Source organism: Pelmatolapia mariae, linkage group LG20 (genome assembly GCF_036321145.2).
Source record: "Pelmatolapia mariae isolate MD_Pm_ZW linkage group LG20, Pm_UMD_F_2, whole genome shotgun sequence".
Classification (NCBI taxonomy): Eukaryota; Metazoa; Chordata; class Actinopteri; order Cichliformes; family Cichlidae; genus Pelmatolapia; species Pelmatolapia mariae.
In genome coordinates, this window is record NC_086244.1 from 17630264 (window position 1) to 17658238 (window position 27975).

The following is a 27975-nucleotide window of genomic DNA, read 5'->3' on the forward strand; positions in this document are numbered from 1 at the left end:
ATGTGAATATTTATTGCTTCTGATACATTAAAGTGTCCTTGCAGTGATGTGATGTGTGTTTGTGTGTATTTTGTACGTGCATTAAAACAGACCTCGCCACCAAATATTCAACATAAGCAGCATTGTCGTTCCTAGATAAAGAGGAATATACGTATTAATGAAAGTCAAAGGGGAAAAGTTTACGTTCCACGTTTCAGTTCTCAAGTCAACCCAAATGCAGCTACAAAAACATGATGTAAAACAAGAAGTGAGTGTTATCACAAATCTGATAATAAAAGTCCATAATGCAACAAAATGTGAGGGGAGAAAAAACTCTACAGAAACAAAAACTAACAAAGAACATGGGAAACTTATGGAGAACTCATGACAAACAACAGATGATCTGACAAAACAGAGCAAGGCAGGACGACCTGCACACAGGAGCCTGATTGGGGAAGTGGAAACAGCAGAAACAAAACATGACAACCTCTCAGCATAGAACAGGAATTATGAAAATCAAACTAAATGCAAAGACAAGAAAGCTCACACAAACAAGATTCAAGGGGACATTGAAGAGGTTAGAAACCAGAAAAGCTCCAAATCTGCAGTCACTGTGGGATGCTATCATCATTTTTATCTATGCCAGAAAAGAATTAAGGCAGTTCTTAAGACAAATTGTACTTAATAAACTGACCAATGAGGGTAAGTGTAATAACAGAGAATATCAATTAGAAATCAAAAATTATACCTAGGAGTAATACATTTTTAAAAAAGACTTAAGAGAATAAGAAGAACAGTGAAACTGGCAAGACCAAAACTCTAAAGCAACACAAACACCCTGAGACCAAACCAGACCAAATGACAATAAGTGATTTTTACAGGTATATTAACAATGAATGATGTTACAGTCAGTTCAGATAGTTTTAACATATAAAAGTTTTGATGGCCATTTACTAAAAGCATATAGAGCCTTCAAAAGAAAGTTTTCACGTGATTCATTCCATATGAATTAGGAGGGGATGTAGCATCCAGGTGGGCAGCACAGTGGCACGGTGGTTAGCACTGTTGCCGCACAGCAAGAAGGTTCTGAGTTCAATTCCACCATCAGGCCGGGGTCTTTCTGTGTGGAGTTTGCATGTTCTCCCCGTGTTTGTGTGGGTTCTCCCCGGGTACTCCGGCTTCCTCCCACAGTCCAAAAACATGCAGTAGTGGGGATAGGTTAATTGGTCAGTCTAAATTGCCCATAGGTGTGAATCTGTGAGTGAATGTGAGTGTGAATGGTTGTCTGTGTCTCTGTGTGTTAGCCCTGCGACAGACTGGTGACCTGTCCAGGGTGTACCCCGTCTCTCGCTATGACAGCTGGGATAGGCTCCCCTGACCCTGGAAAGGATAAGCGGAAGCGAATGGATGGATGTAGCATCCAGGTGCTGCTAATCAAAAGCACTTAATTAACTGATGATCAGCAAGTGTGGGCACTTCTAGAAAAGCAGATGTTCAGAGAATTTGCCGATCTGGGGCATTCAGATGTATCTTAACACAATGCCAAGAAGGAAAAGCATCAGTAATGTACTTAGAGAAGCAATTGTTGCTACACATCAGTCTGGAAAAGGTTATAAGGTCATTTCCAAACAATTTGAAGTCCATAATTCTTCAGTGAGAAAGATTATTCACAAGTGGAAAACATTCAAGACATTCTTCCCAGAAGTGGATGTCCCAGTAAATTCCCTCCAAGGTCAGAAAATGATCAGAGAATTTGCAAAAGAAACAGCTACAGGCCACAGTTAGCATATTACATGTTAATATTCAGGACAGTACAACTACAAGAAAAAATAAAAAGACTGACTTGTTTAGAAAGGCTGACAGAAGAAAGCCTATTCTCTCTAAAATGAAGATTTACAGCACAACTTACATTTGCAAAGGTGCATTAAAACAAAATTTCTCTGGGTCACCATCTGAATGCCAAAGTATTTTAGACTCAAATGTGAGACCATCTGTCTGAAATCTGATTTTGAAAGAGGACAATCCCAAGCACACCAACAAATCTACAACAGAATCCGCGAGAAAGAAAAGAAACAAAAAGTTGCAATCAGTCCAGTCTAGACCTCAACTCAACCTAAAAAATGCTGCAGCAGGACCTTAAGTTTGTTTTCTGAGTCTTACAGAAAACAATTACTTGATCTTCCCCATCCCTGTAGATTTACAGGTACAGGTAGATCTCCAGATCTACCTGTACCTGTAAATCTACCTGCTAAAGGTAGGTCTACAAGCTACTCAATCATAGGGTGTACTTTGTGTTTCATAGGACTACATAGAGCCTTATCTCACATGGCTGCAGCTCAGTAGGCAGTCTGAGTTGTCTACCACTCAGGTCGATGATTCAGTTGTTGACTCCTGCCTAAATTCATCCTACAGAGTGTCTGTGTGTGTATATAAATGTAGTGAGTGTGTAAATGAAGGGATGTAGGAGGCTTGTAGTATGAAAGCACTTGAGAGCTTAAAGTGAGAGGAAAGTGCTTTATAAGTACAGCCTATTTACCATAACTTTCTTTTTCACGACAAAAGGGTGTTGCCTGATGGTAAACTTTCAGGAAGATCTGCACGGCAATAAATAACCAGGAACCAACCTGGTGAAAGTCTGACACTGTTATTGATTTGTTTATTTATTAATTTTTTTCATTATTAAGCTTGTCATTTTCTGCTAACATTTAATGTTTCGTATTCCTTCCGAAATTCTGAAAGAGAATGGAAGAGAACTATCGTGCTGATCATTATCAGTGACCTGTTAATGTGCTGCGGAAGAGCAGGCGTCACAGATGTGAACTTTTTTTTTTCTTTTTTCCTCCCTTAAATACACAGTAGAACCTCCCTTCTTCTGACCTACTTCTTCCCCAACTGGTCGCGCAGCAATTACATGCTTTGTGTTTTGCCTACGTGGGTACTACTTTCAGGGAGTAAACGTGAGAGACGTGAGAGATTTGAGGTTGTACTTCGGTCGTGAGAAAAAAAGCTAAGATGGCGTCTCGTCAAGAAAGATAGGATGGCCTGAGGAGAGTAATGATGTTGATCGGAAAATGACTGATAACGACATAATTGACAAAGTTTGAGAACCTCGTTTAGTATTAAACGAACATCAGCAATCCATGTTTTGAGCCCGTGTGCTTGACAGACCGGAGTATATGGAGAGCTGAAGCTAAAAAAAAACGGTCAACTTTGCTAGCAGCGGTAGCTAGCCAACTGGACCGAGCACAGCTGGCCATCGTTAGCTAAGCCACCAGTCATCACAACAACAGAGGAAGGAGAGCGGCCACAATCCCTATCATACCCCGGGACATCGAGGTGTCTTCGGGTCAGTCACGGGAATGCAGCGAGATGTTGTAGTGTAATCAGATCAACAGATAACTGCATATCAACTTGCATATATACGATTAATGTTCACTAGCAGCGTTTTGGCGTCGACTTCAGTGACATTATGTAGGTTAGCTGGTCTGCGGCTGTAGTATTGACTTAGTTTTTTCAGCCGCCCAGTTAGCTAACTAAGGCTAGTTACCTACCACTGTGGGTGGCGATGGGACGGAGTTGAGAAAAAAAGTGCAGGCCTCGGTGCTAGCGTTTAGCCACAAGCTGCGTTATCGCCTCTGATAGCTGGACAATAGACACAAATAGAGTTCCTAGGTGATAGAAGATGAGAAATGAATGACACATAGCTAATCCACTATAAATAACGGAACTGGAGGCATTTTCTGATAATTTATTTCTGTCGTTACGCTTCTGGTTGAAGGTAAGGTTCGTTTAAACGTCAGTTATGTTAAGTTTAGTTGGTAGAAGCTAACAGTTGTAACCTAATAGTTACATGTGTTATTTAATAGTGTTGTTTAGATGTGATTCTTTGGCTTCTGTAAAGAGGGTTATTGTATTTGTCATATTTAGTAATCTAATCCAGCCCACTCATGAGTGGTGATAGCTGCAAGGCCTTCTGTATCTGAGGTTCATGGCCTCCACGCCATTGTTTGGGATTAGATGGATGTGAAATATGTTACTGAAGTCCCAGCTTCAACTTCCTTTTCTATTTTTATTTTAATAAAATAAAAATAGAAACGTTGAAAAGCTAAGGCACTAGATCGACACTTTTTGCAGGCAGATATTTAATTGACAACAGTGCTTCTTGGTCATTTTCATATAGAAATTACTCGTGTGTTTTATCAAATTTAATTATTCTTGTGTAGCCCAAATGATAAAGAAGAACTTAAAACCTTAGCCCCTTCCAACACTGGGCCTTTAGACCTACCAGACCATGGCATTTGTTTTGTTGTCTGATGATGGGGGAGGGGTTTTTAACAAGGAGCACTTCAAGGGTAAAAAACAAATCATAGTCCTGGGATTTCCCAGCATGATATATGTTATTATTAAGAAATGTGTAAACTGTTGTGAATACTAGAAACAGTGTTTTCAACATGATCATCACCCATCTGTGTATATGTAAACCTGAGAGCAGAATAAGGAAGTGATGATTTGGCAAGACTAAGCAAATAGGCTATAAAGTACAATTTACATATCAAAGATTTAACCTGAAAGGGGGGAAATTGACATTCCTGAATACCTTTGTAAAAATTGACGTCACCAGCCCGCCCACTTGTTCTTGTTTTCTGTCAGTGAGAACATTTAATGAAGTATTCAACATGTATGTAAATATGATGATGACACTGACTTATAGTTTTGTGGGTATTCTTGACTCTGGAGTGTCCTGTAGTATCTATAAAGGTCACTAGGTCATGAATTGGGTCCGGGGGTATTCAAATTGCTGTGTGTACACTAACAGACTCATGTACATAAAATATTTTTTACATTCTGTATTATTGCTGCCATGCACATTACTAAGTGGGCTAGAGTTTATTAACTTGTATGATTTGACAATTTCCCTATTGTCAGGGCGATGGAAGGGGAAGAATTTGTACCTCCTCCGGAGTGTCCAGTATTTGAGCCGTCATGGGAGGAGTTTCAGGATCCCCTAGGCTACATCGCCAAGATACGTCCAATTGCAGAGAAATCTGGGATCTGTAAAATTCGTCCTCCACCAGTAAATACTTGCTTATACTTGGTTTATGTTGTATTTATGTATTTAATTATTTATTTTTCTTCAATTTTATTGTCGTTTTTAAATTCCATGACTCTGGAATCCCATGTACAGTATTAATTAAAATGTCTATATATGTTGCTCCTGAAGGAGGATTACACTTGCGTTTAGTTTTGTATATGTCCACTAAATCCAATTTGCTTTTCTTATTCATGTTTAGGGCTTGCTCAAAAGTTATACAAATAGGAGCTATTATAAGTGCTAGTCAAATTACCTGCAGTGGTGCGTTTTGTTTTTTTTGTTTTTTGTTTTTTAAATTTGTATTAGAATTTCTTCAGAATTGATAACAGCAGAGATAGGCCTATTATTGTGCACAGCTTGAGCTTCACTTACTCTTGAGTGAAAGACCTTAACCATCCTTTCTGGTTAAAGCTGTGCCAAGTTCTTGAGCCCAAAAGCCATTAAACCCAAATAAGTCCAAAAATAGGCTCAGTGTTCCCTTTCTCCCATGCTCTATTATTCTTTTTCCTACCTCTTTGAATAGTCTGTTGCAAGATCTTACACAAGTTTGATTTAGCACATAGGCACACATGTTCTAATTGAATGTCTTTCCTACTAAATAGGACTGGCAACCTCCATTTTCAGTGGAGCTGGATAGTTTTCACTTCACACCTCGTATTCAGAGGCTTAATGAATTAGAGGTGAGTCCCCCCTCCCCTTTTGTGGTTTTTTTTTTAATTTCTTTATTTGTCAGTAATTTATTTGGGTGGAAAAGGCTATAGTAATTGTGGTGTTTTCCCCATACATCGGTTTTTAGGCGGAGACAAGAGTGAAGCTTAATTATTTGGACCGCATCGCCAGATTTTGGGAGATCCAGGGATCTTCTTTAAAAATTCCACATATTGAAAGGCGCATTCTTGATCTTTTCAGCCTGTCAAAGGTGAGTATAAATCAATTTTTTTAAAACTCAAAATATATACTTCATATATATATATTTTTTTTTAATTGTTCAGTTTGTAAAAAGTATGGGTAAAAATATATTTCTGCCAAAGATTGTGAAGGATGAAGGAGGTTTTGAGATGGTCTGTAAGGAGCGGCGCTGGGCTCGCATTGCGCAGAGGCTTGGCTACCCTCCGGGCAAGAACATCGGTTCTCTGCTGCGCTCACACTATGAGAGGATTGTCTACCCCTATGAAATGTTCCAATCTGGTGCCAGCCTGCAGGTAATGCTCTACAGTCTGGTCTCTTGGTACATGGGGTGATCAGTTAATAGACAGCCATCAAATTGAGTTTATCTGTGAATAGTATTAATAAATTACATTTTTTTTTCTTTCCTTAAAAAAACCAAACACTTACCAGCACTGTAAGCCGAAGCACTATGACGGGGAAGATGTGGACAAAGAGTACAAGCCTCACTCCATTCCCCTACGACAGTCAGTGCAGCCATCCAAAATCAGCAGTTACGGACGCAGAGCAAACCGCTGCCAGCCTGATGTGAGTGAGACTATCAGTCCTTAATGCTCTTTGAGTATATTTGCATACCTCTGTGACCAATAACTCTGTTGATGTGTATTTTGGTTACTTAAATGGCATTTGTTGAATCACATTTCCAAATAGGCTTGCTGCCTCAAAAAGAAACTGTCCACCACAGAAAAAGTTGTTTGTAAAGCAATGCAAAACTCGTGTTGGTTTGGTTAATCTAGTCTGTTTCAGCAGCAGCGTGGTTTTAACGTAGTCAGATTTAACCTGTGTGCGTGACCACCTGGTATTCATGTAGTTTTCAGGCAGCCTGATTGGGATTATTTATAATTATATAAGGGAAGAAAAATGTGACTGTTGTGATTTAAAAAAAATTCTTATGTAAAAAGTGTTATGGTCAAAATAAACAGCAGTACAATCAGCGCTGGTTACATTTACTGGAAAGATGCGTAAAATTAGCAAGTGCAAACCTAAGAAACTTTTCTAGGAGGACTTAAATTATGCAACTAAATTAGATGTTTACTTTGATTTTTCTATCTTGCATTACAACATTTTAAATCTAAGTGTAACATAGTTATCTGCGCATATTTATTGTTCTATCTAGAAGTAACAGTGAATTCAGAAGCCTGTTCCGTCATGCTTAAATTTTAGTGTCATTTAACAGTTCACTTTCTACTTCTGTGATCATTTTGCAAAGAAATAACAGTGCTTCCATCACTGCAGGCACACCATTTACACTGCAAGTGTTTGAAAATCTTATCGAGTGGACCATGCTGTCATGCTACTGTTTCCAAGTCTTTTATGTACCCATGTAAATCAGTTGTATCTGGAAAATGAGAGTGCACTCAGAGCGCATCATAGTTTGCTTATTCTCCATCCTGTCGCGCTGCTTTGCTTTCCTCTGCTGTCGCTCCTCTTTGCACTATTATGTTGTTCTCTGATCTAGTGCTGGGCGATATGGAAAAAATATTTATCACGATATGAATTCTTTTATATCACGATAACGATATATATCACGATATACCACCTGACCTGTGGTCATCTGGAAAGTACGCAGTCTGTAAACAGCGAGTGGAGAGGGTGCAGTCTTTGTTTTGAGTTACCGTAAAGCATGTCGCAAATCCGGGTGACGTAAAGCAGCACCATGTCGCAAAACCACAAGACGGAGTCATTGTTTTTATCATCATTTTTTTATACTTTATTTTCTCTTGCATAAAGTTCAGAGTATGTATAGTGAGAAGACAATACTAATATATTTGCCACAGGCTATTTAACCCTTTAAGACCTACCATAGAACCAAGTCCGCCAGAGCTTATGTTTACATTTTACATGCTGTAGTGCCATTTGTGGGAGCATTTCAAGTTGCTATACATCAATACAACCGTTATAGCCCAAATTTTAATAATATGTATGCATTGAGTCCATAGAAACTACATAAATTGCAAAAGAAAGTGCAATAAACTACAAAAAAAATTGAAAATCGTTTTTGTTTTGTTTTTTACATATATTTCTAGTTAGAGAAATTTAAGAGGCTTATCCCTCAAAACTGTAAATACAAAAAAGTTGCACAACATAGTTTCCAACCACAAGAAATTTATTTTGAGTGTCTTCATAGTTTTATGTTTGAGATACACTAATTTTTATATACTACAGGAAAAATGAAAATAAATATCATAATGCAAATTTGCAAAAACACAGCATGTGCATCAAAATAAACTATTTCCAACAGTGTAATTTGACTTCTAAGCATCCCGGAAACGATACAGAAAAGCATAAAGTCAAACATGACTTTTAAAAACACCAACATAGGCTTTGAAGGTAAAAAACTAAATTTTCCGCGAATATGACGTCACTTCCGGTTTCGTGCAGGTAATGGCGGACACGCGATAGTTCGCGCTGCCTTATATTCCAACGTAGGAAGTGTTATGAACAGCTGATCGGATCGGCAAAGCCTGTTTCTGGAATATTATGTTTTTGTTGCTGGAAGTGCTTTTTATGCAATTTTTGCAAAGCCATATGTGGAAGGAAACTGTGACCTAGGACAAGCTAATGGAATAAGATGTAAGTACAACTCCTACTGTTTCATATGCAAAAACAATTATTGCGCTACCTTACGTGGTTCCAGTTCTACAGGGATTTAAAAATAGTTAGGCAAAACGGAGTGTGCCTGCTCTGACCGGTTGTAAAGGGTTAATGATATATTTTATGTAATAATTTATAAAATTAGGGTTAGAAACGATATAAACGATAGAAGACAAATGGCACGATAGACACTTTTCTATCGTCCACACGATATATATCGTCATATCGCCCAGCACTACTCTGATCTGTTTCTTGCAGTTTCTCCAGTCACCCAAGTAAATGCACAGTATATTTTTATTTATTTATCTTTAATAATTTTTACTAATCTACAACCCAACTTTTGGACAAACCTACATTCACATCTGCTTCTACTTAGATGCAGCATGGCTGCCTGTAGATTTTAATTTTCTTTATTTTTTTTATGCTGGAATACATTTTTATTTTGCACATTTAAGTTTGAGAACAAACAATTTTGAAAATTAATGTGTGCAGTTGTGACGAGTTAACTGACGGTGATTACTGCCTAAGAATGTGCTTTATATCCTATTCAATGCATGGTTTTCTTTCAGCTTTTATACAGCACTATACTGGGATTTGAACACGTCCAGTTTTGAGCACATGTTCAGACTAGGGCTGGGTAATTTGTGCCCAAAAATCATATATTAAATATTTATAATAAAAGGGATATATGCCTCACAATATTCTTCAGAAGCAACAGGGGAGATGTCAAAAGCATTTTTATCACCAGGTTGCTCAACAAAAAAATGTAATAATATTAATTTCATGGGTCCTATTTAAAAGCAGTTTGTTTCTCTGCCACAGTTTACTGCAATTTCCAGGAAACTCTGCACTTATTTTAGAGACCCAAAACAGTTTTCACTTAGAGTTCAGTTCATTAAACTGTGTGTCAGAGCTATAATTGATATTACCTTCAGTCGATATACAAAAGCAGACAAGAACACCCAACTGAAGTCATTTGTGGCTATGGACGAGGTTGATGGCATCATGAATTTTAGCCATCTATAAGAAATCGATATCAGCTTAAGTGTCTTCACCACTTTACCTGCTGTCAGACAAATCTTTCTGACAAGAAAGGGAAGCTGTGACTCCACCAGACTTCACTGACAACAGCAATTTCAAAAAGGTCACACAGAGTAACCTGCTACTCTTGTTTTATACTTTAAAAAAATCACTGCCTACCAGTCTGCACTGTATACTAAATGCAGACTGATAGTTTTGAAGTTGGTGACTGACTCTTAACATTGTTTATACAAGTCATCATACTTGGTTGACTTTTGCGACATGGACTCCCTTAAGTCCAGGCACTTCCTTCCAAGCCCCTTCGACTACCATGAACTTGATGAGTACAAACTGCACAGACATAAACCTTCAAATTTTCCCTCCATGCGGTAGGTGAACTTTGAGAATGAGCATGAGTTGGAGGGTTCACAAGCACAGCTTTACTAAAAAAGGCTTTGTGTAAAATAATTGATATCGCGCTATGTCAATATAAACAATATTGTTTAATTCTGTATTTACAAATATCTCTATCTCTCTAGAAAAGCTAATCTAATCTAGAAAAACTTTAGAAAAAGTCTGCATTCCAAGTGTCGTGCAATAAAACAAACCTCAGCTAAAATGGCAATCCTCAGCAGCTCCTATTAGATCTAAAATTGTACATCCTACATAAGATGTGATCCTGGACTCATAATGTCCCACTGGGTTTTTTTTGTTTCTCTACAACTACTGGCTGTTCTCTCCAGGCTCTCTCCCTTCCTCCTTCATCTCCTGTTTTCCTCTTGTCTTAGTTTATTGTTGCTGTTATTGTCTCCCTTTGCAGGGTCCAGAGGATCTGGCCCCCCATCCTCTCACCACTGGCTCTCAACTCATCTCTGCGGTACTGCCTCTTGAGCATATGAGCTCCCTTTACGTCCCCACTCTTTTCCTAGACCACCATACCCCCTTTGAAGTTGTCTAAATGTTTGTTTTTATAATTAACCACTAAAACATTTTCATTAACATGCAATCATCCCTTCTCAGTGTGGGGGTGCCAGCCCATAACATGGTCACAGAACTGTTGCTATAAAAAGCCTTCTCTTGTTAAATCTCCATATTGATTTACACTGAATGCACAGAAACTTCCCTGACTTCTTTTCTTCTTATTTAAGCCCTTTGGTCTTTTTCTTAAAATTGCTCTAGGACTATGAGACCGTGTAGTCTCATCTTGGACAGAAGTGTTTTATAATGCTATCGATGTGTTTCTAGGCATTATATTATTTTAAAAATTCAAGGGGATTGGACTTTGAATACGAGAATGACACTGCTGTTGAGAACCATTCTTCCAAGGCCCTAACTAAAACGGTTCATTATAGACAATATTGACAAATTAATTTTTCTAGTCTCGTTTTTGGGCTGTTGTGCTCTCTAGTCTTCTCTATTTCACTCATGCTCTTTCTGTGTGGTAGTAATTGGCTTGTGATGCTTTGTTGCTGGGATGTCTGTGTGCCTTTTCACTTGCGCTGTGTTGGCTTGCTCCCTCATTACAGCAGTTAACAGTGTGACTGCATGTGTTCTTTTTTTGAGTGCACTCACACTGAAGAACCAGCTAGGTTTAATTTAATAGGGTTTCACTTACCAAGCACTATATTTTGACAGCAGACAGCGAAGTATTGGATTCTTAATGCACTCAAGCACTAAAATAAATAAGCACCATTCTGAACATATTGTTGTCGTCTAGGTGGTTTTGCCCATTTGAGATCAGGGGGCCTGTACTATGAAGCAAGTGAGGCATATCCAGTATGTCTGTTCTTTATTTGGCTTCACCTACCCTATCTGCAGTCGCACTAAATCACACGAAGGTGTCTGTCAACTCAATAAGGCACCCCGGTGTTTTTCTGTCTAGTGTTTACAGCATATGTGATTACAAAGATTAACAGGTTCAGTGTTTTAAAAAAACAAAAAAAATCTAGAAATATATTTGCTCTAAAGGCTATTTCTTACTGGTCCTCATCAAGGAAAGACTTTAGATAATTCTTTAAATTATAGATGCTTTCACAACATGCACTATATTTGACAGAATTGATTAGTCACTAGCTGGTGGTGTTTGTTGATGTTCAACTCTTATTCTCAAACATAACCTGCTCTGGTTGAGGTTATGTTGGCAGCATAGCTTACCATGACAGTAGAAACACACTACTGGGGAAATTATGTTTCAGCAGTAGTGCTGGGCGATATGACGATATATATCGTGTGGACGATAGAAAAGTGTCTATCGTGCCATTTGTCTTCTATCGTTTATATCGTACTAACCCAAATTTTATAAATTATTACATAAAATATATAATTATCCCTTTACAACCGGTCGGAGCAGGCACACTCCGTTTTACCTAACTATTTTTTTAAATCCCTGTAGAACTGGAACCACGTAAGGTAGTGCAATATTTTTTTTTTTTTTTTTGCATGTGAAACCGGAGGAGTTGTACTTACATCTTATGCCATTAGCTTGTCCTAGGTCACGGTTTCCTTCCACATATAACTTTGCATAAGAAGCACTTGCAGCAACAAAAACATAATATTCCAAACTTGCAGCAACAAAAAGATAATATTCCAGAAACACGCTTTGCCGACATTCATAAGACTTCCTACGTTGACATATACGTCAGCGCGAACTATCGCATGTCCGCCATTTCCTGCCCGAAACCAGAAGTGACGTCATTTTCGCAAATGGGGCCTTATAAGCCTATGTTGGTGTTTTTAAAAGACATGTTTGACTTTATGCTTTTCTGTATCGTTTCTGGGATGCTTAGAACTCAAATTACACTGTTGGAAATAGTTTATTTTGATGCATTATAATATTTATTTTCATTTTTCCTGTAGTATATAAAAATTAGTGTATCTCAAAAATAAAACTATGAAGACACTCAAAATAAATTTCTCGTGGTTGGAAACTTTTGTATTTACAGTTTTGAGGGATACACCTCTTAAATTTTCTTTTAACTAGAAATATATGTAAAAAACAAAACAAACGATTTTCAATTTTTTTGTAGTTTATTGCACTACAAGTTTTTGCAATTTATGTAGTTACTATGGACTTAATGCATACATATTATTAAAATTTGGGCTATAACGGTTGTATTGATATATGGAAACTTGAAATACTCCCACAAGTGGCACTACAGCATGTAAAAACATAAAGATAAGCTCTGGCGGACTTGGTTCTATGGTAGGTCTTAAAGGGTTAAATAGCCTATGGCAAATATATTAGTATTGTCTTCTAACTATACATGCTCTTAACTTTATGCAAGAAAAAATAAAGTATAAAAAAAAAAGATATTTTTCGCAAAGAAACTCCGTCTCATGGTTTGCGAGCTGGTGCTGCTGTACGTGCACCCGGATTTGCGACATACTTTACGGTAACTCAAAACAAAGACTGCACCCTCGGCACTCGCTGTTTACAGACTGCGTACTTTCTAGATGACCACAGGTCAGGTCGTATATCGTGATATATATCGTTATCGTGATATAAAATAATTCATATCGTGATAAATATTTTTTCCATATCGCCCAGCACTATTCAGCAGTGGTAGCGTGTGGGAAGTCCATTGGCAGCTTTGGACTGCTTGTCTACCTGCAGAGAGCATCTGTTGTTAGATGGGGCAGTAACAAAAATATGCGGTGCAACCGGTCCGAGGGCTACTCTTGCTTGTGTGCTGTTGTTGGTCTGAGCCAGCCGTGGAGATGAGTAAAAGTTGTAACATACAAAGAGCTGAAGTGAAAAAGTATTAAAAACAATGAAGTGTTCGCTGTAGCCACTGTCTGTATTTTATTACTTGTGATTACTTTCTGATCTTATTCTTTTTGTCGCACTCCTCTCATTCCTGATGAGCCTCCAGTGTCACTCCCTTCTCTGGCTCACTTCTCAATCTCAATCAGATTTTGACCAATACGCAGAGTTATCCACATTGAGCAGCATGTAGTTGGGATTTTGAAGGACTGCATGGGAGTACTTTTGTGCTGGTTGAAAATCCTTCTCTATAGTCAAATACTTCTGCAAACGGACACAACCGTGGTAGCGTAAATTAAGCATAAGCGGTGAATAAGCTCAAAGACTTTAGCTCCATAGTTGAACCTGAAGCCCAAACTTTGCTTTGTAGTACAGGCCTCAGATCAAAGAGTGATTGCTCAACAACCTCAAGCCCTTTTCATCTGCTTTGATGTCTGTTGCGTTCAGTCCACAGGGTTTAGCTGACTGAAAAAGGTGCTTGCATTATGCACAAGGACAATATAGGTAATGTTTTAGGCGGCCAAAGCTACATTTGCCAGTTAAAGGGAGTACAACTGCACACAGGTGGAAAATATTTTGAATCCTTTTTGATTCAATTTGTAACTTTTTTTCCTTGTAATGTCTTGACCTCTTATCTAAAGAAATTTTGAGTCTTTGGTATTTGTTTATGTACAGTTTTTGTGCTGTGATTGGTAATAGTATTGGTATGATATGCAAACATGAACTGTCTTGTTGGAAGACAGGTTGTGGTTTGAATGTGGTTTACTGGTTTCTTAGTGCACACCTGTGTGCAAAAAGTGGGGGTTGGGCAAGTTTTCACCAAATCCTTTCATGTTTAGGACTAAAGTGACTGAGGAAACCTCTTAAATGGATGTTATGAGAAGACGTTATGTTTGTTTGGAATGGCTGTTCTAAACAAGAAATGCTTTTGTGTCTTTCTTTTTAAAACAATAATTCTATTTAATTGTGACATTAGGGCCTGCTATGGTTTTGTCAGCATTGTTGGTCATGCATGTGTTGTGTGCAGTCTGCAGACTGAAAATCTGATCACTGTCCTAAAATATTCACCCCCCTCATTAATATTATGTGCAGGTAGTATTTTGATTAAATTGGATTTTTCCATGTTCTAAACCTCCCAGATGCAATATAGTCCAGAATGTGGCTACACTAATTTGTAGTTTTCATGTTTTGCTGCAATGTGATGTCATTTTGCTGCAGTTTTTCTGAAGTTAAAACATCCAATAGAAATGAAAAACTAAATAAAATCTGTTTTTGGGATGTTTTAGCACAGCTTTAGATGCTAAAATGGCTTATCTGTGTTATATGAGCATGAACCTTTGTGTCTGAGATGCATTCCTGCCTTTGACATTGCTTTTCAAAATCCATTTACCCTTTTCAAAAATAATTGTGAATGGCAGCTTTAATCTACTCTGTATGTCTGCTATTGATTTATTTTTGTTTTCTCACCCGAATCGTAAACTAATAATCAACCTGAGTTGACTAAATAGATGATACAACTTAAAATGCTTACCAGTGCCCTCCACTTAAATGAATGGTTGCATCTGCTGTTGATTGTGTTTGATGGTGATGGGTCTTAACCTTTAAGCTTCACTGTGATGTAGGTTAACTTTTCCTTACTTTCTAACCTAGAATAATCCCTTCTTGTGATGCATTGCTACGCTCTCATGTTTTAACTGTGTGTTCTGCTTGCTCTTTGTGCTTTGAGGAGTAGCTGCTGTCTGTTTCTTGCTTTCTGATTTGTAAAAGACTTCTTCTGTCCACAGCCTGAACCAACAGAGGAAGACATAGAGAAGAACCCAGAATTGAAGAAGTTACAGATTTATGGTGCAGGACCTAAGATGATGGGACTTGGACTGGTGGCAAGGGACAAGGGCATAAGAAAGAAAGGTATAATTACTACAACTTTATTAAACAGCTTTTTTTATTTTTTATTTGAGGCCCATGAATTTTGGCTTGTATATCTTGGCACTAGTAATATGAGGGGGGAATGGCGTGGCACCAGTCAATAATTGGACAGTTGAATAAATGGACATATTGTGAAGCTTGTTTTTTGTGTGCTATAATCATCCAGTCATCTCACACAATATAAATTTTACTTGTCTTGTGATAAATGACCACATCTGACTCTGAGCGATTCTTCCTCCTGTTTTTAGATGAGTTGCCTCAAACTGTTACTGTCAAGGACAACATGCCACCTCCTTTGAGTGACACCTCAGTCAAATCAGAGCCCCTGGACCCTCAAGAGAGACAGAGTGATGGGAGCTCATCAGGCCCACAGCTTCCTCCTCCTAGTGTTACAGTAAAGATGGCAGTGAAGAAAGAAGAACCAGCGGAAGAGAATGGGAAAGGACATAAAGAGGAGGAAGATGATACACCTTGCACCAAAATGACAATGCGCCTTAGACGCAATCTCAACAATCCTCAGTGTGTAAGTAGAGTTAGTGATTACTCCATTGTGGCAGTTAAAATTGTGATAAATGTGATATCTAATTGCATTATAGCATAAATTATTATTCAGCCCTGTAAACAAGGTAGATGGTATTCTTTAGAACTTTTGCGAGAATCACTGCTTTGGTTCCCAGGAACCTTCAGATGTTTGGTTCAAAGTTGGCATCATTTGGCTCCAAGCCTTGTGATTAATGTTATTTTAATCGCTGACTTTCAAAGGTGGATTCTTTTGTGTGTCGGATGTGTGGTCGGGGAGACGATGACGAGAAACTAATGCTATGTGACGGCTGTGATGACAACTACCACACTTACTGTCTACTACCCCCACTTGCCGATCCTCCCAAGGGCAACTGGCGATGCCCTAAGTGTGTGGCAGAAGTACGTAAGAATGTTTAAAAGCATGTGTTTGCCTTTTAATCTCCAAGACTCTTAGAGGTTTTGATTTTCTTTATGTATCATCTTGTTTTGTTTTTTGAATTAATTTTTTTAGGAGTGTAAAAAACCCACAGAAGCATTTGGCTTTGAGCAAGCGACACGGGAGTACACACTGCAGAGTTTTGGGGAAATGGCAGATACTTTCAAAGCAGATTACTTCAACATGCCTGTCCATGTGAGTGTATCATTTGCTTTTCGTTATGAATCATGATTCCCCCTTCAGTGATTAAAATGGAGAGAGGCTAATCTCTAGTGTTTATATTTTTTGCCTGTATAGATGGTCCCCACTGAGCTCGTAGAGAGAGAATTCTGGCGATTAGTAAGTAGTATTGAGGAAGACGTGACTGTTGAATATGGAGCAGACATACACTCCAAAGAGTTTGGTAGTGGCTTCCCGGTGAACAATGGCAAGAGGAAGCTTACAAAGGAAGAGGAGGTACGTGCATTGTTTTTCTTATTTTCTAAGCTCAGTTTTTCATTTGCAGTCTTTTGTTTGAGTGATGATTGCAGTATCCGGCTTTAGATCAACTGTTGAAAATCTTGTCAACAGAAAAAGCCCTAAAGAAGTTAGTGTATGCACAAAACACCACTGTTGAATGGATTTTGTGTGAAACTAATCCCTACCTAATTCAGAGTTAAGATGATAAAGGTGGAAAAAAATCACAAACATCCTTTAAAATCTTTCAAAAGTAAAACTGCAGCTACATCAGAAAACGTTTTTTCTGCTAAATGTACTACAATAGACGCTTAAATTAAAATTGCTGTAGAGCAGGGCAATATGACCAAAAATATTTATCATGATATACATTTGAAAATTTGCGATAACGATATAACTGACGATATAATTGACACTAGACAAAATACTTTACAACTCCTCAACTTTATTAGTGCAACAAAAAAAAAAAAACATCAATGTATTTTCACTTAAACAAGCAGCCCTTTTTTTATGTGCATTAAAGTTATATAAAAATTTAACAGTGCAAATGCAAATTCCTTGCTGACAGTTTAACCCTCTCGAGGCAGGCGTTGCCGATTTGCAACAGTTAAAAACTAACAACCTGATTACCCCACATACATATTTTATGAGTTTTTTTTACTCAGAAGTACCACTGCAGGACTTGGTTGTGCATTAGCAACAAAAACTTAATTTGAGCCTGAGAGGGTTAACCAAAAGGCATTTCCAGTGGAAATTGGCCGACATATCCTCAGCATAACCATGTATAATATCCACAAAACTTAAAAAGAGGTTATACACACACAATACAGTAATATTATGTGGAAGCACAGTATGTATTACTCCGCCAGGCTCCTGCCTACGATAGTCGTAATGCTCCGACAATCCATCAAGCAGTGCGGGTTCGTAGCTTAGCAAAGTCGTACTAAAACATTTGACAGATTTTCGAGCGCCGTGTACCACATAAAATCATTTCGAGGTCAGTAAACACAACCAGAATTCATACACAAGGCACACGGGATTATAAGGGGCACTGTCAATTTTCAGAAAAATCAAAGGATTGATTTTAAGTGTGTCGTATTTTCCAAAAAACACGGTAATAACGACGGCCTGCTAGCATGCTCTACCAAAAATAGTGCTTTGTTGTGTATCTGACGGACAAAAGCTAAACCAGTTCCACACCACTGAAGTTGCAGCATTTTTACAAACCAATTCTGATTCATCAGTTTGATTCAACGATCCGCTTTCGCCCTTCTCATTCTCCGTCACCGCCATGCTTTTTCCGCCATGCGCGTATGAAAACAAAGGCACTGCGCATGCGCGTTTTACCCATATTCTATCGCGATATTTCATTTTCTTATCGTTGCCCAACATTATACTGGTATTACCATGAACGGTATGATATGGCCCAGCCCTAATTGCTGGTAACCTACAGTGAAGACCCATCAAAGCTGCTGCTGCACATGCTGTGCGTTCCATGTAATTCTACAGTGTGACATTTATTTACATTTTCGATTGATTTACTTTCTTGACAAAAATTACTATAAAGAAAGTCAATTATAATTTGTCGCAGTTCAAGATTATTTAATTAAATTACTTCTTTTGATTTTACCTTTGGTCCAAAGTACAACAAATATTTTTAAATATAAATATTTATCAGTATTTAATTGACCAAATGTTTTATTTGAGGAGGAAGCGCTACAGTTTATTTCATTTGGAGAGACAGACACCAGTTTATCTTTGCCATTTTTGCTTTAAAATACTAAATGTTGCCAATCTCTAATCATTAAAATTGTTCATAACCATGTTTTTTTTTTTTGTTTGTTTGTTTTTGTTTTTTTCTTTCTTTTTGGTCAGGAATATGCCCGCTGTGGGTGGAACTTGAATGTGATGCCTGTGCTAGAGCAGTCACTCCTGTGCCATATTAATGGAGACATCTCTGGGATGAAGGTGCCATGGCTGTACGTGGGCATGGTGTTTTCGGCTTTCTGCTGGCACATTGAGGATCACTGGAGCTACTCCATCAACTACCTGCACTGGTACAGCATGCTGAATGCATTTGTTCAGGAAGCTTTTAAGTGCAGAGACTGTATGTCATTTGTACTTTAGAGAAAGACTGTAACTTTGCACTCTCTCCTCTTCACTCCCCATGTATCTGCCATCTCTAGGGGTGAACCCAAGACTTGGTATGGGGTTCCCTCTATGGCAGCTGAGCGACTTGAGGAGGTTATGAAGAAGCTAACACCAGAGCTGTTTGAGTTCCAGCCTGACCTCCTGCATCAGCTGGTCACCATCATGAACCCAAATATTCTCATGGCTCATGGTGTCCCGGTCAGTGTCACATCAAATCACATACACCAGTGGTTTCCTACACATGGAGTTTACTTTAGTAGGCCTCAGAGGCATTTAAATGCCCCCCACCCCACCCTGTCTGAAAGAACATCACTATCCACGATTGGACAATCAGTTTGCTTTTATTTTGAAAGTTCAGTCACTGCTAGACATCTCGCACAGGCTGACTCAGACATGATCACAAATATTGAATGTGTATTTAAAAGACATTTAAAACCATTAATCACAGTTTCCATTAATCAAACTGTGAATTCAGTGTTAAATGAGGCTAAAACAAGTGGTGGTTTGCATCATACAAAACATTGCGCACACCCAATGTCATATTATCAGTTTGCCAAGAGTCAGTAACGTTGGCATTGTTAGCAGAAGCAGATTAACGTCTTCACACCCATGCAAAATGTGGTTATGTATTGCTCTGGTTGAATGGTTACAGCGGGCATACAGCTGCACATTTTCTACTTCAAAGTACAGCAAAGCAGCAGTAGTTTGTGCAGCTGTTTTCCACCTTGCCTGTTTACATCTTCCTGTCACACAGCAAAGATTCCCCTGACAATCTCTGTATGGGGGTGCTGTGGTGGGAAGTGGTGGGTGACATCCTCACATCTCAGAATCAGCAGTACAAATGTTGTTGTGCATTAGTAACATATCAGTTGTATAACATACTATTGTCATATCGTGGTCATTGATAATCTTCTGCTCTGTTAATTGGCTGGGCACTCTAACCACACCTTGTAGCTTGTTTATGTGCCACTGATCTCACACTGGCTACACTGGAGAAGCACTGATTGTATTGTCCAAGTATTTGTCAGTAACTTGGCAACTTGCAGAGTAGGGTTGTTTGATATAACGATATATATCAGATGACGATATGAAAATATCTATCGTTTCATATTACGCTATCGTTTGTTTCGTGGTGTCGCAAAATAAACTGTTTACGGCAATATTACGGCAACAGACGCACAAGCAACTGTTTTTATGCGTTGTCGTTAGCAACAACTATGGTAAAACCATTGCGTGGCTCCGCCGTCTGCTTGTTTATTTTCCACATAAACCTTTCACAATAAAGCTGAAGATCCTGTTGAGATTTTTCAAAATAAGCTGAATCACGTGAAATAGTATGCAGAGTGTTTACGGATGAGAAGCTAAAAAGAGCCTTCAGGTGCTAAAAAATAAACTTAAGAACATGCTTTTCCTCGCAGCACGCAATGTAATAAATACTCACAAAGAAAACTGCAGCCATTTGAACTTACGTAACACTCGACTTCAGGTACATGACACCCAGCTGAAAACACTTCACACAAGTCGAGTTGCCCGAGATTCACAGAATTTACAGAAAATGTAATTTTTTTTGTAATATATATCGTTGTCGGGACGATAAATGTCTTATATTGAGATATGAGATTTTGGTCATATCGCACAGCCCTATTGCAGAGTAAAAACATGTAATTTTTGATTGTTAAATGTCTTTGTGGTGCACAAATAAACAATTGCTCATATATGCATATTATATACTGCCCAAGCAACCATCTGGGAAACAACGTACACACATTAGAACGATTTATGTTTTTAAATTGATTGCTGTGCTTCTGATTGGCAGGTTGTCCGTACCAATCAGTGTGCTGGGGAGTTTGTCATTACCTTCCCCAGAGCCTACCATAGTGGTTTCAATCAGGGATATAACTTTGCAGAAGCTGTCAATTTCTGCACTGCAGATTGGGTATGTCTGTTTACGCTGTCCCAACTTATCATTCCACATTGCTCCTTCAATATTGCGCGATCAGTATCACTTTTCTCTGTCTCTTTCAGCTGCCTGCTGGTCGTTCCTGTATTGAGCACTACAGACGTCTTAGGAGATATTGTGTATTCTCCCATGAGGAGCTCACCTGTAAAATGGCTGCTAGCCCAGAGAAGCTAGACCTTAATCTGGCTGCAGCTACACATCGGGAAATGTTTATCATTGTTCAGGAGGAGCGGAAGCTCCGAAAGGGTCTGATGGAAAGGGTGAGACACAGAAGCAAACTTTATTTTATTCACATATAAGTAAATAATGCCTCAGCTGCGTAATATTTATGTATTGATGATTATTTAATGTTCATTTAAGAATATGGGAAAACTCGTTTCTTGCAGGGCATTACCGAAGCAGAGCGTGAGGCTTTTGAGCTGCTGCCTGATGATGAGAGACAGTGTGATAAATGTAAGACCACATGCTTCCTTTCTGCCCTGGCCTGCTCAAACTGTCCCGAGCGCCTGGTCTGTCTCTATCACACTCAGGATCTGTGCAACTGCCCCACTGAAAAACTCTACCTCAGGTATTCATCAGTTGTTTTGTTTTTTTTGCCTGCACTTGTAAATACAATTGCCATAAAATAAATACAGTGGTATTTTTCTTTTCTAATACATCTACCATCTGTGTTATTTTCTGTTATCTCTTCACTCTGCAGGTACAGGTACACCCTGGATGAGTTATTAGCCATGTTACATCGATTAAAAGTTCGGTCAGAGTCCTTTGATTCTTGGGCCAACAGAGTAAAAGAGGCACTTGAGCAGGAAGAAGGAAACAAAATAGGTGAGGAATCAGCATTAATTAATTAAAGCCTTGAAATTTCCGTAAAACATAATCATTTCAATAGACGATACTAACACCAAAGGCCTGTTGAACTGCAGAAATTGACTACTTGGAGATGCTGAAGATGGAAGCAGCAGAGAAAAAGTTTCCTGACAATGAGCTCCTTAGAAAACTCAACACTGTTCTTAAAGATATAGCACACTGCCAAGAGAAAAGTACAGAGCTCCTCAGCAATTCAACAACTAGGTAAGATGGAATCCAAGCTTAAGTTTTGCACAAAGCGTTAGGTTGTATGCACTGACGTAGTTCTGTTTTTTAGTGAAAACAGGATGACTCTGGACGAGCTGAAGTCCTTGGTTGAGACGATACAAAACCTGCCCTGTGTAATAAACCAGTTGGAGGGGGTCAAGGTGAGAATTCAGAATTAATTCTGAATTATTATGAAGTTAACATAACATTTCACACAAAACAAATAATCTTCTGGTTTGTTTTTTTTCATATTTATGTCATTTACAATTAGAACCTCATTCACAAAGGCTTTAGCCCTTGTGATTGTGAATAACTATCTGACAACCGCCAGTCATAAGGAAAAAACCTGTATTTCCTGAACAGTTGCAAGTGGTTGCTAGCTGTCACTATGTGAAAGTGGTATACTACTCACCAAGCAGTATTGAAACTTAAAGTGTGACTCAAACTAGAAATTGATAATGATCGCTGTTAAAATAAAAGTTGCAAATTACTACTTGGAAAGTAAATGCCTAGTGTCGTCATGCAAACTACAGGTGACTTCTATTGACTAAAGCAGTTACCAGTAACGATGTTTGGGCAGCACCCTCTTTATGACCAGTTTGACCCAGCGACTTGCCAGTCTGTTGGGGAATACACAGTTTTCTCTAGTGATCTGTGCTTTTTCAGGGGCTCACAGACTGGTTTTTGTAGCTGTGTGACTGAGATCTAAAGAAAAAATCTTGTAATGAGTCTCTGCTTAAAAGTGTGAGTGATGTTAGCCTGACCTCGGTACTCTCTGATTCTTCAGACGGTTCTGCGGGCAATGGAGGATTTCCAAAGCCGAGCTCAAGTATTGATCAATGACAAAGATTGGAGGAAGGACTCGCCACCCCCTGAGCAGTTGCAAACCTTGTTGGAGGAAGGGGCCAAGCTGCCTGTTTTGGTTCCAGAGTGTAATTTACTCCAGGGGCTAAAGGAACAGGGCCATTGGTTGGCCAAGGTGAGGTGCACCCTTGGGACAGAAGAAGGTGAGAGGCAGGAAGTGACGCTGGATGTGTTGAGGAACCTGATGGAAGCAGGCTGCAATGTGCCCCAAAGTGTGTCTGTGGAGACCGCCATGGCGGAGCTTCAGGAGCTACTCACGATTGCAGAACGTTGGGAAGAGAAGGCACAGATCTGCCTCGAACAAAGGTGAGACGGGCGAATCAGGCCAGAGAATTTACATTCCCTGCCATAGTGAGTGTTATTGTTTCACAAGCGTTTCTGTCTATTCTATCAATTTTTTGGGTTCTGATCTTCCAGGCAAAAGCACCCTCTCTCCACCCTGGAGGCAATAGTAAATGAGGCCCAACTTATCCCAGTCACGTTGCCCAACATTTTGGCTCTACAGGGGTGCCTTACTCGAGCTCGGGCATGGGTAACAGACTTGGAGGAAATTCAGGTGAGGAAAAAAAAATATCTAGCTTCTTTTAGCTTACCTCCCACTTTAATGGTTTGATTTATACTTGAAATACCTGTAATTATTAAATAATGTTTGTGTTGTTGTAGAATGGGGAGCATTACCCATGTATGGATGATTTGGAGGGCCTGGTAGCTATTGGCAGAGACTTACCAGTCTTCATGGAAGAGCTGAGGCAGCTGGAACTGCAGGTGACCAGCGCACACTCGTGGAGGGACAAGGCCAGCAAGACTTTCCTGAAGAAGAGCAGTCAGCACAGTCTACTAGAGGTCATTTAGAGCTGTCCTATACTGTTTTTTGGCATTTATCATTAATCGATAAAGTAGATTTCTGAATCCCAAAATTGAAAGCAGAATACCTACTAAACAAATAATTATCTGAATAAATGCTTGTGTGTTGAGGTTGTACTAGTTAATTTAATTTTGGTTTGTACAGCGCTGTGACCTCCATGAAAGTATTAATTAAACTTGGCGTTCCCCCCTGCAGGTATTATGTCCATGTGCAAAAAGGAGAGAGAGGCGAGATCAGGCAGGGCCGCTGGATGATCCTTTGGATGACTCTGATACCAACACTCTGGGACTCTCTGCTCAGGACTTGAGGGACCCTGCAGCTATTGTGAGTATTCAGAATATGATTTTGTTTTAGGTTTTTTTGTTTTGTTTTAGTTTGGGGGTTTTTTTTTTCAGTGTTTAAGTTCCATCATTATTAATGCTTTTTTATGCTAAACTGGTAAACCTATTTCTATGCCCTGTTTGTAGGTGATGGCTTTCAAAGAAGGGGAACACCAGGAAAAGGATGCGCTATTAAGGTTACAGAAGGTGAACATGCGTAAATCTGGACTTAGCATTGCAGGTTGTAAGGAGGACAAGGAGAATGGGAGTTGGGATGATCCCATGGAGACGGACACATGCGGCCTCTCCAAGAACTCTGTAAAAGAGAATGGTAACAGAAACCACACCCCTCCCCAGTCAGTCTGCGTGTGCTCTGGGCAGCCTCGTGCGCCTCAGTTACGCTGCCATCTCTGTAAGGACTGGTTTCATGGTGGCTGTGCTCCTTTCCCCTCCCTGCTACCCTCTTCTGGACCACCAATAAACCCCCTTTGCTGGTGGGACTGGGACTCGCGCTTCTTGTGTCCTCGGTGCCAACGGTCACGGCGCCCACGCCTGGAAACTATCCTGGCATTACTTGTAGCCCTGCAGAGGCTGCCCGTGCGTCTGCCTGAAGGTGAAGCACTGCAGTGTCTCACAGAGAGGGCCATCACTTGGCAGGGCCGAGCTAAGGAAGCACTGGAGACACCTGAGGTGCAGCAGGTACTTCAGAGGCTGCAAGAACTCAAAGAGACTCTTCTTCATGAACCAGAAAAGGAGAAGAGCGTGGAGAAGGAGACAGAAGGGAGTTCGGTTATTGTTTTATCCGACTCAGAGGGAGGGGAAGGAGACGACGGTGTCATTGATTTAACCGAGGAGAATTCGCCTAAAAAGAACACAAAGGAAAGCAATGGCACACAGGTAAATTCCTTATATCAACTTCTTGTATATTTTTATATTAAACTAAATCTGAGCTGTCCAGTAGGGCAAAATCTTTAATATGTTTATGTGCCCGTTTGACAGGGTGGATGTGAAAATGGCATCAGCAAGAAGTCAAATGTTACAGGTGAGATGGCATATTAATTTTAATTTAACCAAAAGTCAAGTTGTGCACTGTACTGACTGTGTATCTGCCTTCCTTTCAGGTGTAGGGTCTCTACTGCCCCTGCTGCCCTTGCTAAAAGGTCAGGTAGTGGAACTTTCCCCTGACACCAGGGTCCGGCTGGAGGAGCTGCAGCTAGAAGGAGACCTGCTGGAGGTTTCCCTAGATCAGATGCATACCATCCACAGAGTCCTGCTAGCTGCCTCTGATCCACCCAGAGAAACACTACACACACTCATACAGGTACTGGAAAATAAAGTGACGGTATAGTTTAATTTTAATCTTCCAAAACTCATTTGGTTTCAATGTGCAACTAGAACCAGGACCAAAGCACAAAAGGACTAACATCATGTACCTCTGGCCCCAAGGAATGCGTGGTGTTGGTCTTCTTTGTGCAATTCCTTATTTGAAATGCATTTAAAAAAAAAAAAAAAAAAAAAGAGCCAAATCTTAGAGTTTGAAACCCTGTAAATTGTCAGGTGTTAAAGTTAATACAGTTTTACAGGCAAAGGTTCAGTGCTGACTAATCCAAAATATTACATCACTCTATTTACTTGAACTTGTGCTTCCATGTACTTCAAGGGCTTTTGGGATAGATGGGAAAGGCAGGAAGATTCAATCCAGGTCTCTGCATTAGCCTTAGTACGTCTAGGTCAAATGCTTAACCCGTCATCAATATTTTTATATTTTACTAAAACGCTTTCTTTAATTTTCTACAAAATGTTACAAAATGTTGCAGTTGAAGCCTCTGTTATCGTCTCTGTTCAGTGACACAATGTCGTGTGTCTGGCATCTACTTACCTGTAGATATGTGGAATAGCGGAAACTAATGACATTGAGTAGTCAAACTATTCTCATACATGAAAACACAGTTCTGTATAGGTAAACATTGCTGTATACTGCTGTTAGAACTGATGAATTCCCCATATTTAATTTCACTGATGTATTTTATCAGTGCAGACAGACTTGACTAAAGTGTTCAGATGATTTTGGTTCAGTTTTTTCTCACATATGACTAGTAAACACATAACCGTTTGAACTTCTGCAGGTTTTACAAGATTATTTCCAGAATGTTTTTTATTCTGACCTGCTACATTATTATTATTTTTTTAAATTTCTTCATCATCTCTCAGATTGAGCTTGAAGAGCAGAGACGAGCAGGTCGTGGGCGAGCCAAGGACTCCAAAAGGAAGAGGAAGAGCCACAGAGGGGGCAGTGGGGATGGAGGACAAAGGTCACTGGATGCCTCGGAGACAAAGAAAACCTGCCCCTTCAGACACACCCCCTCCCCTGTCCAGACCCATCCTGAGGTATCATATCCCCTTTCTAGATTTTTCTTTTTACCTTGAAATGCATAAAGTACCTTGGCGTTAACCTTTTTTTTTTTTTCTTTTCTTTTTTTGATAGATTTTGTGATGCAGTCATCGTTGGAGCTTCGTTAAAGTCAGTTAGCCCGAAAAACTGAAGGGACAGGGGCTTTCTGTGCCAGAAGACTGTATCAAGTTACAGAGAGATACAGGACCTCCCCTGTGCTCTGCTTTCCTTCTCACCCCTCATTTATGCATTCAGACACTAAGAGTGGTGACTCTTCTACACTCCAGTATCATCCATAACACCGCAGTATCTCACTTGTTCGGATTTTTTATTATTTTTTTCTTTGTTGTTGTTGTTGTTGTTGTTCAGACTCGCAGTCTTACCCAAACGTTATTCTCCACCTTCCCTGGACGAATTCTTCCTGTGAACATAATAAGACTGTGCTTGACAGATGTGAGACTTGCCGTAATAGGAGCGTCTTTGGTCTAGAGTTGTCTCTGAGGTCTTTCAGTATGCTATGTTATCCCAACTGTGTTAAAAGCTAGTTTAAGCGAAGCCTGTCACGAGGACCGGCATTTGCAGTTTCACTTCACTTGAGTCACTTGTTGAAGTTGGATAAGCTATGGGTTTATTTTAGACTGTTGTTTGGGCATGACTCCTGAAGCTGTGCTGCAGTAGAGGATTTTGACTACTGATCTGAGACAACAGCGCCATGGATACACTTTTTTTTTTCTCTCTCTCTCTCTCTTTTTTTTTTTTTTTTTTTGTAGTTGTTTGATGCTGTTTTGAGGGGACATGCATTTTAAATAAGTAAATTTTGGGAAGTGTTAAAAACAGGCATTAATGTTTTTGGTGCTACTTTCCCAAAATGTACCTCCGCACCTCCTGGCTTCCTCCCTCTCTCCTTCCCTTCTATGCCATTTTTTCCTCTTTTTTTTTTTAAACTCCCATCCTTTTGACTCCTGGTTTTATTCCTCCCTCTGTCATTCTCTCTCTCTTTGCAAGTTAAGGTTAACTTCACTGTAACTCACTTTATCTCAATATATTTTGTTTTCTTTTGTTCAGATGATTATTATTATATTATTATTATTATTGATATTGCAGACACACAGATGTCGTGAGTTTGTGTATAAACTTTTCATTTTACTGTTGCCTTTTGTTTCTTTTCACTCTTGTTAGAAAAATAAAAGGTTTAGAATTGTTTAGGAAACGTGGACTGATTTTTCACCTTGACCTTCTATAGTCATAAAAGTGCTATATATAGAGATGGTATTTTGTTTTTTGGGAAAAGATTTACACATAAGTGCCAACCAACAACATTTTCAGTTCTATCTGGAGAGAATTAAGCCTGTTTATTATTATTATTTATTTTATTTTTTTGTGTAGCTGTAACATATAGATTTCCTATAAATGCAGTTAAACACACTGATTAAGTTATTATTATGGAAGAACTGCTGTAAGGATTCACATTCACTACATGTGTTTTTGTGCTTGTTCAGAAATGTCTGCGAATGAACAAATTATTAGGAGACTGAACCCAACAGTCATGGGAAGAGAGGCAGGTAACAGAGGAGAAAGACAGATGCTCACATGCACATCTATTGCTAATTAACCA

At 39.2% G+C, this 27975-nt stretch overlaps 1 protein-coding gene across 3 annotated transcripts; it reads left to right on the plus strand.

Annotated features, from left to right (window-relative positions):
• Window positions 1–2919: 2919 nt before the first annotated feature.
• On the plus strand, window positions 2920–27544 carry kdm5c (lysine demethylase 5C). 3 transcript variants are annotated; one of them, XM_063464737.1, is made up of 29 exons: window positions 2920–3325; window positions 4906–5053; window positions 5674–5751; window positions 5868–5990; window positions 6103–6273; window positions 6410–6544; window positions 10452–10508; window positions 15179–15302; window positions 15569–15843; window positions 16083–16241; window positions 16354–16473; window positions 16576–16734; window positions 18610–18791; window positions 18921–19083; window positions 20702–20821; window positions 20911–21105; window positions 21232–21413; window positions 21546–21670; window positions 21769–21916; window positions 21990–22080; window positions 22707–23089; window positions 23201–23339; window positions 23447–23626; window positions 23844–23972; window positions 24116–24865; window positions 24968–25010; window positions 25090–25289; window positions 26180–26356; window positions 26454–27544. In XM_063464737.1, the coding sequence occupies exons 2-29, from the start codon at window positions 4910–4912 to the stop codon at window positions 26460–26462; spliced, it is 4761 nt and encodes a 1586-aa protein (XP_063320807.1). In that variant the 5' UTR covers window positions 2920–3325; window positions 4906–4909; the 3' UTR covers window positions 26463–27544. The 3 variants fall into 3 exon arrangements, with proteins under 3 accessions (XP_063320807.1, XP_063320809.1, XP_063320808.1); XM_063464738.1 differs by lacking the exon at window positions 2920–3325 and adding an exon at window positions 3350–3757; XM_063464739.1 differs by lacking the exon at window positions 10452–10508 and having other exon boundaries at window positions 2921–3325.
• Window positions 27545–27975: the final 431 nt, after the last annotated feature.

Bases quoted from the DNA above. Each gene is read 5' to 3' on its own strand.
- kdm5c (XM_063464737.1), top strand. From the start codon at position 4,910: ATGGAAGGGGAAGAATTTGTACCTCCTCCGGAGTGTCCAGTATTTGAG. The intron at 16,474-16,575 runs GTGAGTGTATCA...TTGCCTGTATAG, and splicing joins ACTTCAACATGCCTGTCCAT to ATGGTCCCCACTGAGCTCGT. The intron at 25,290-26,179 runs GTACTGGAAAAT...ATCATCTCTCAG, and splicing joins CACTACACACACTCATACAG to ATTGAGCTTGAAGAGCAGAG.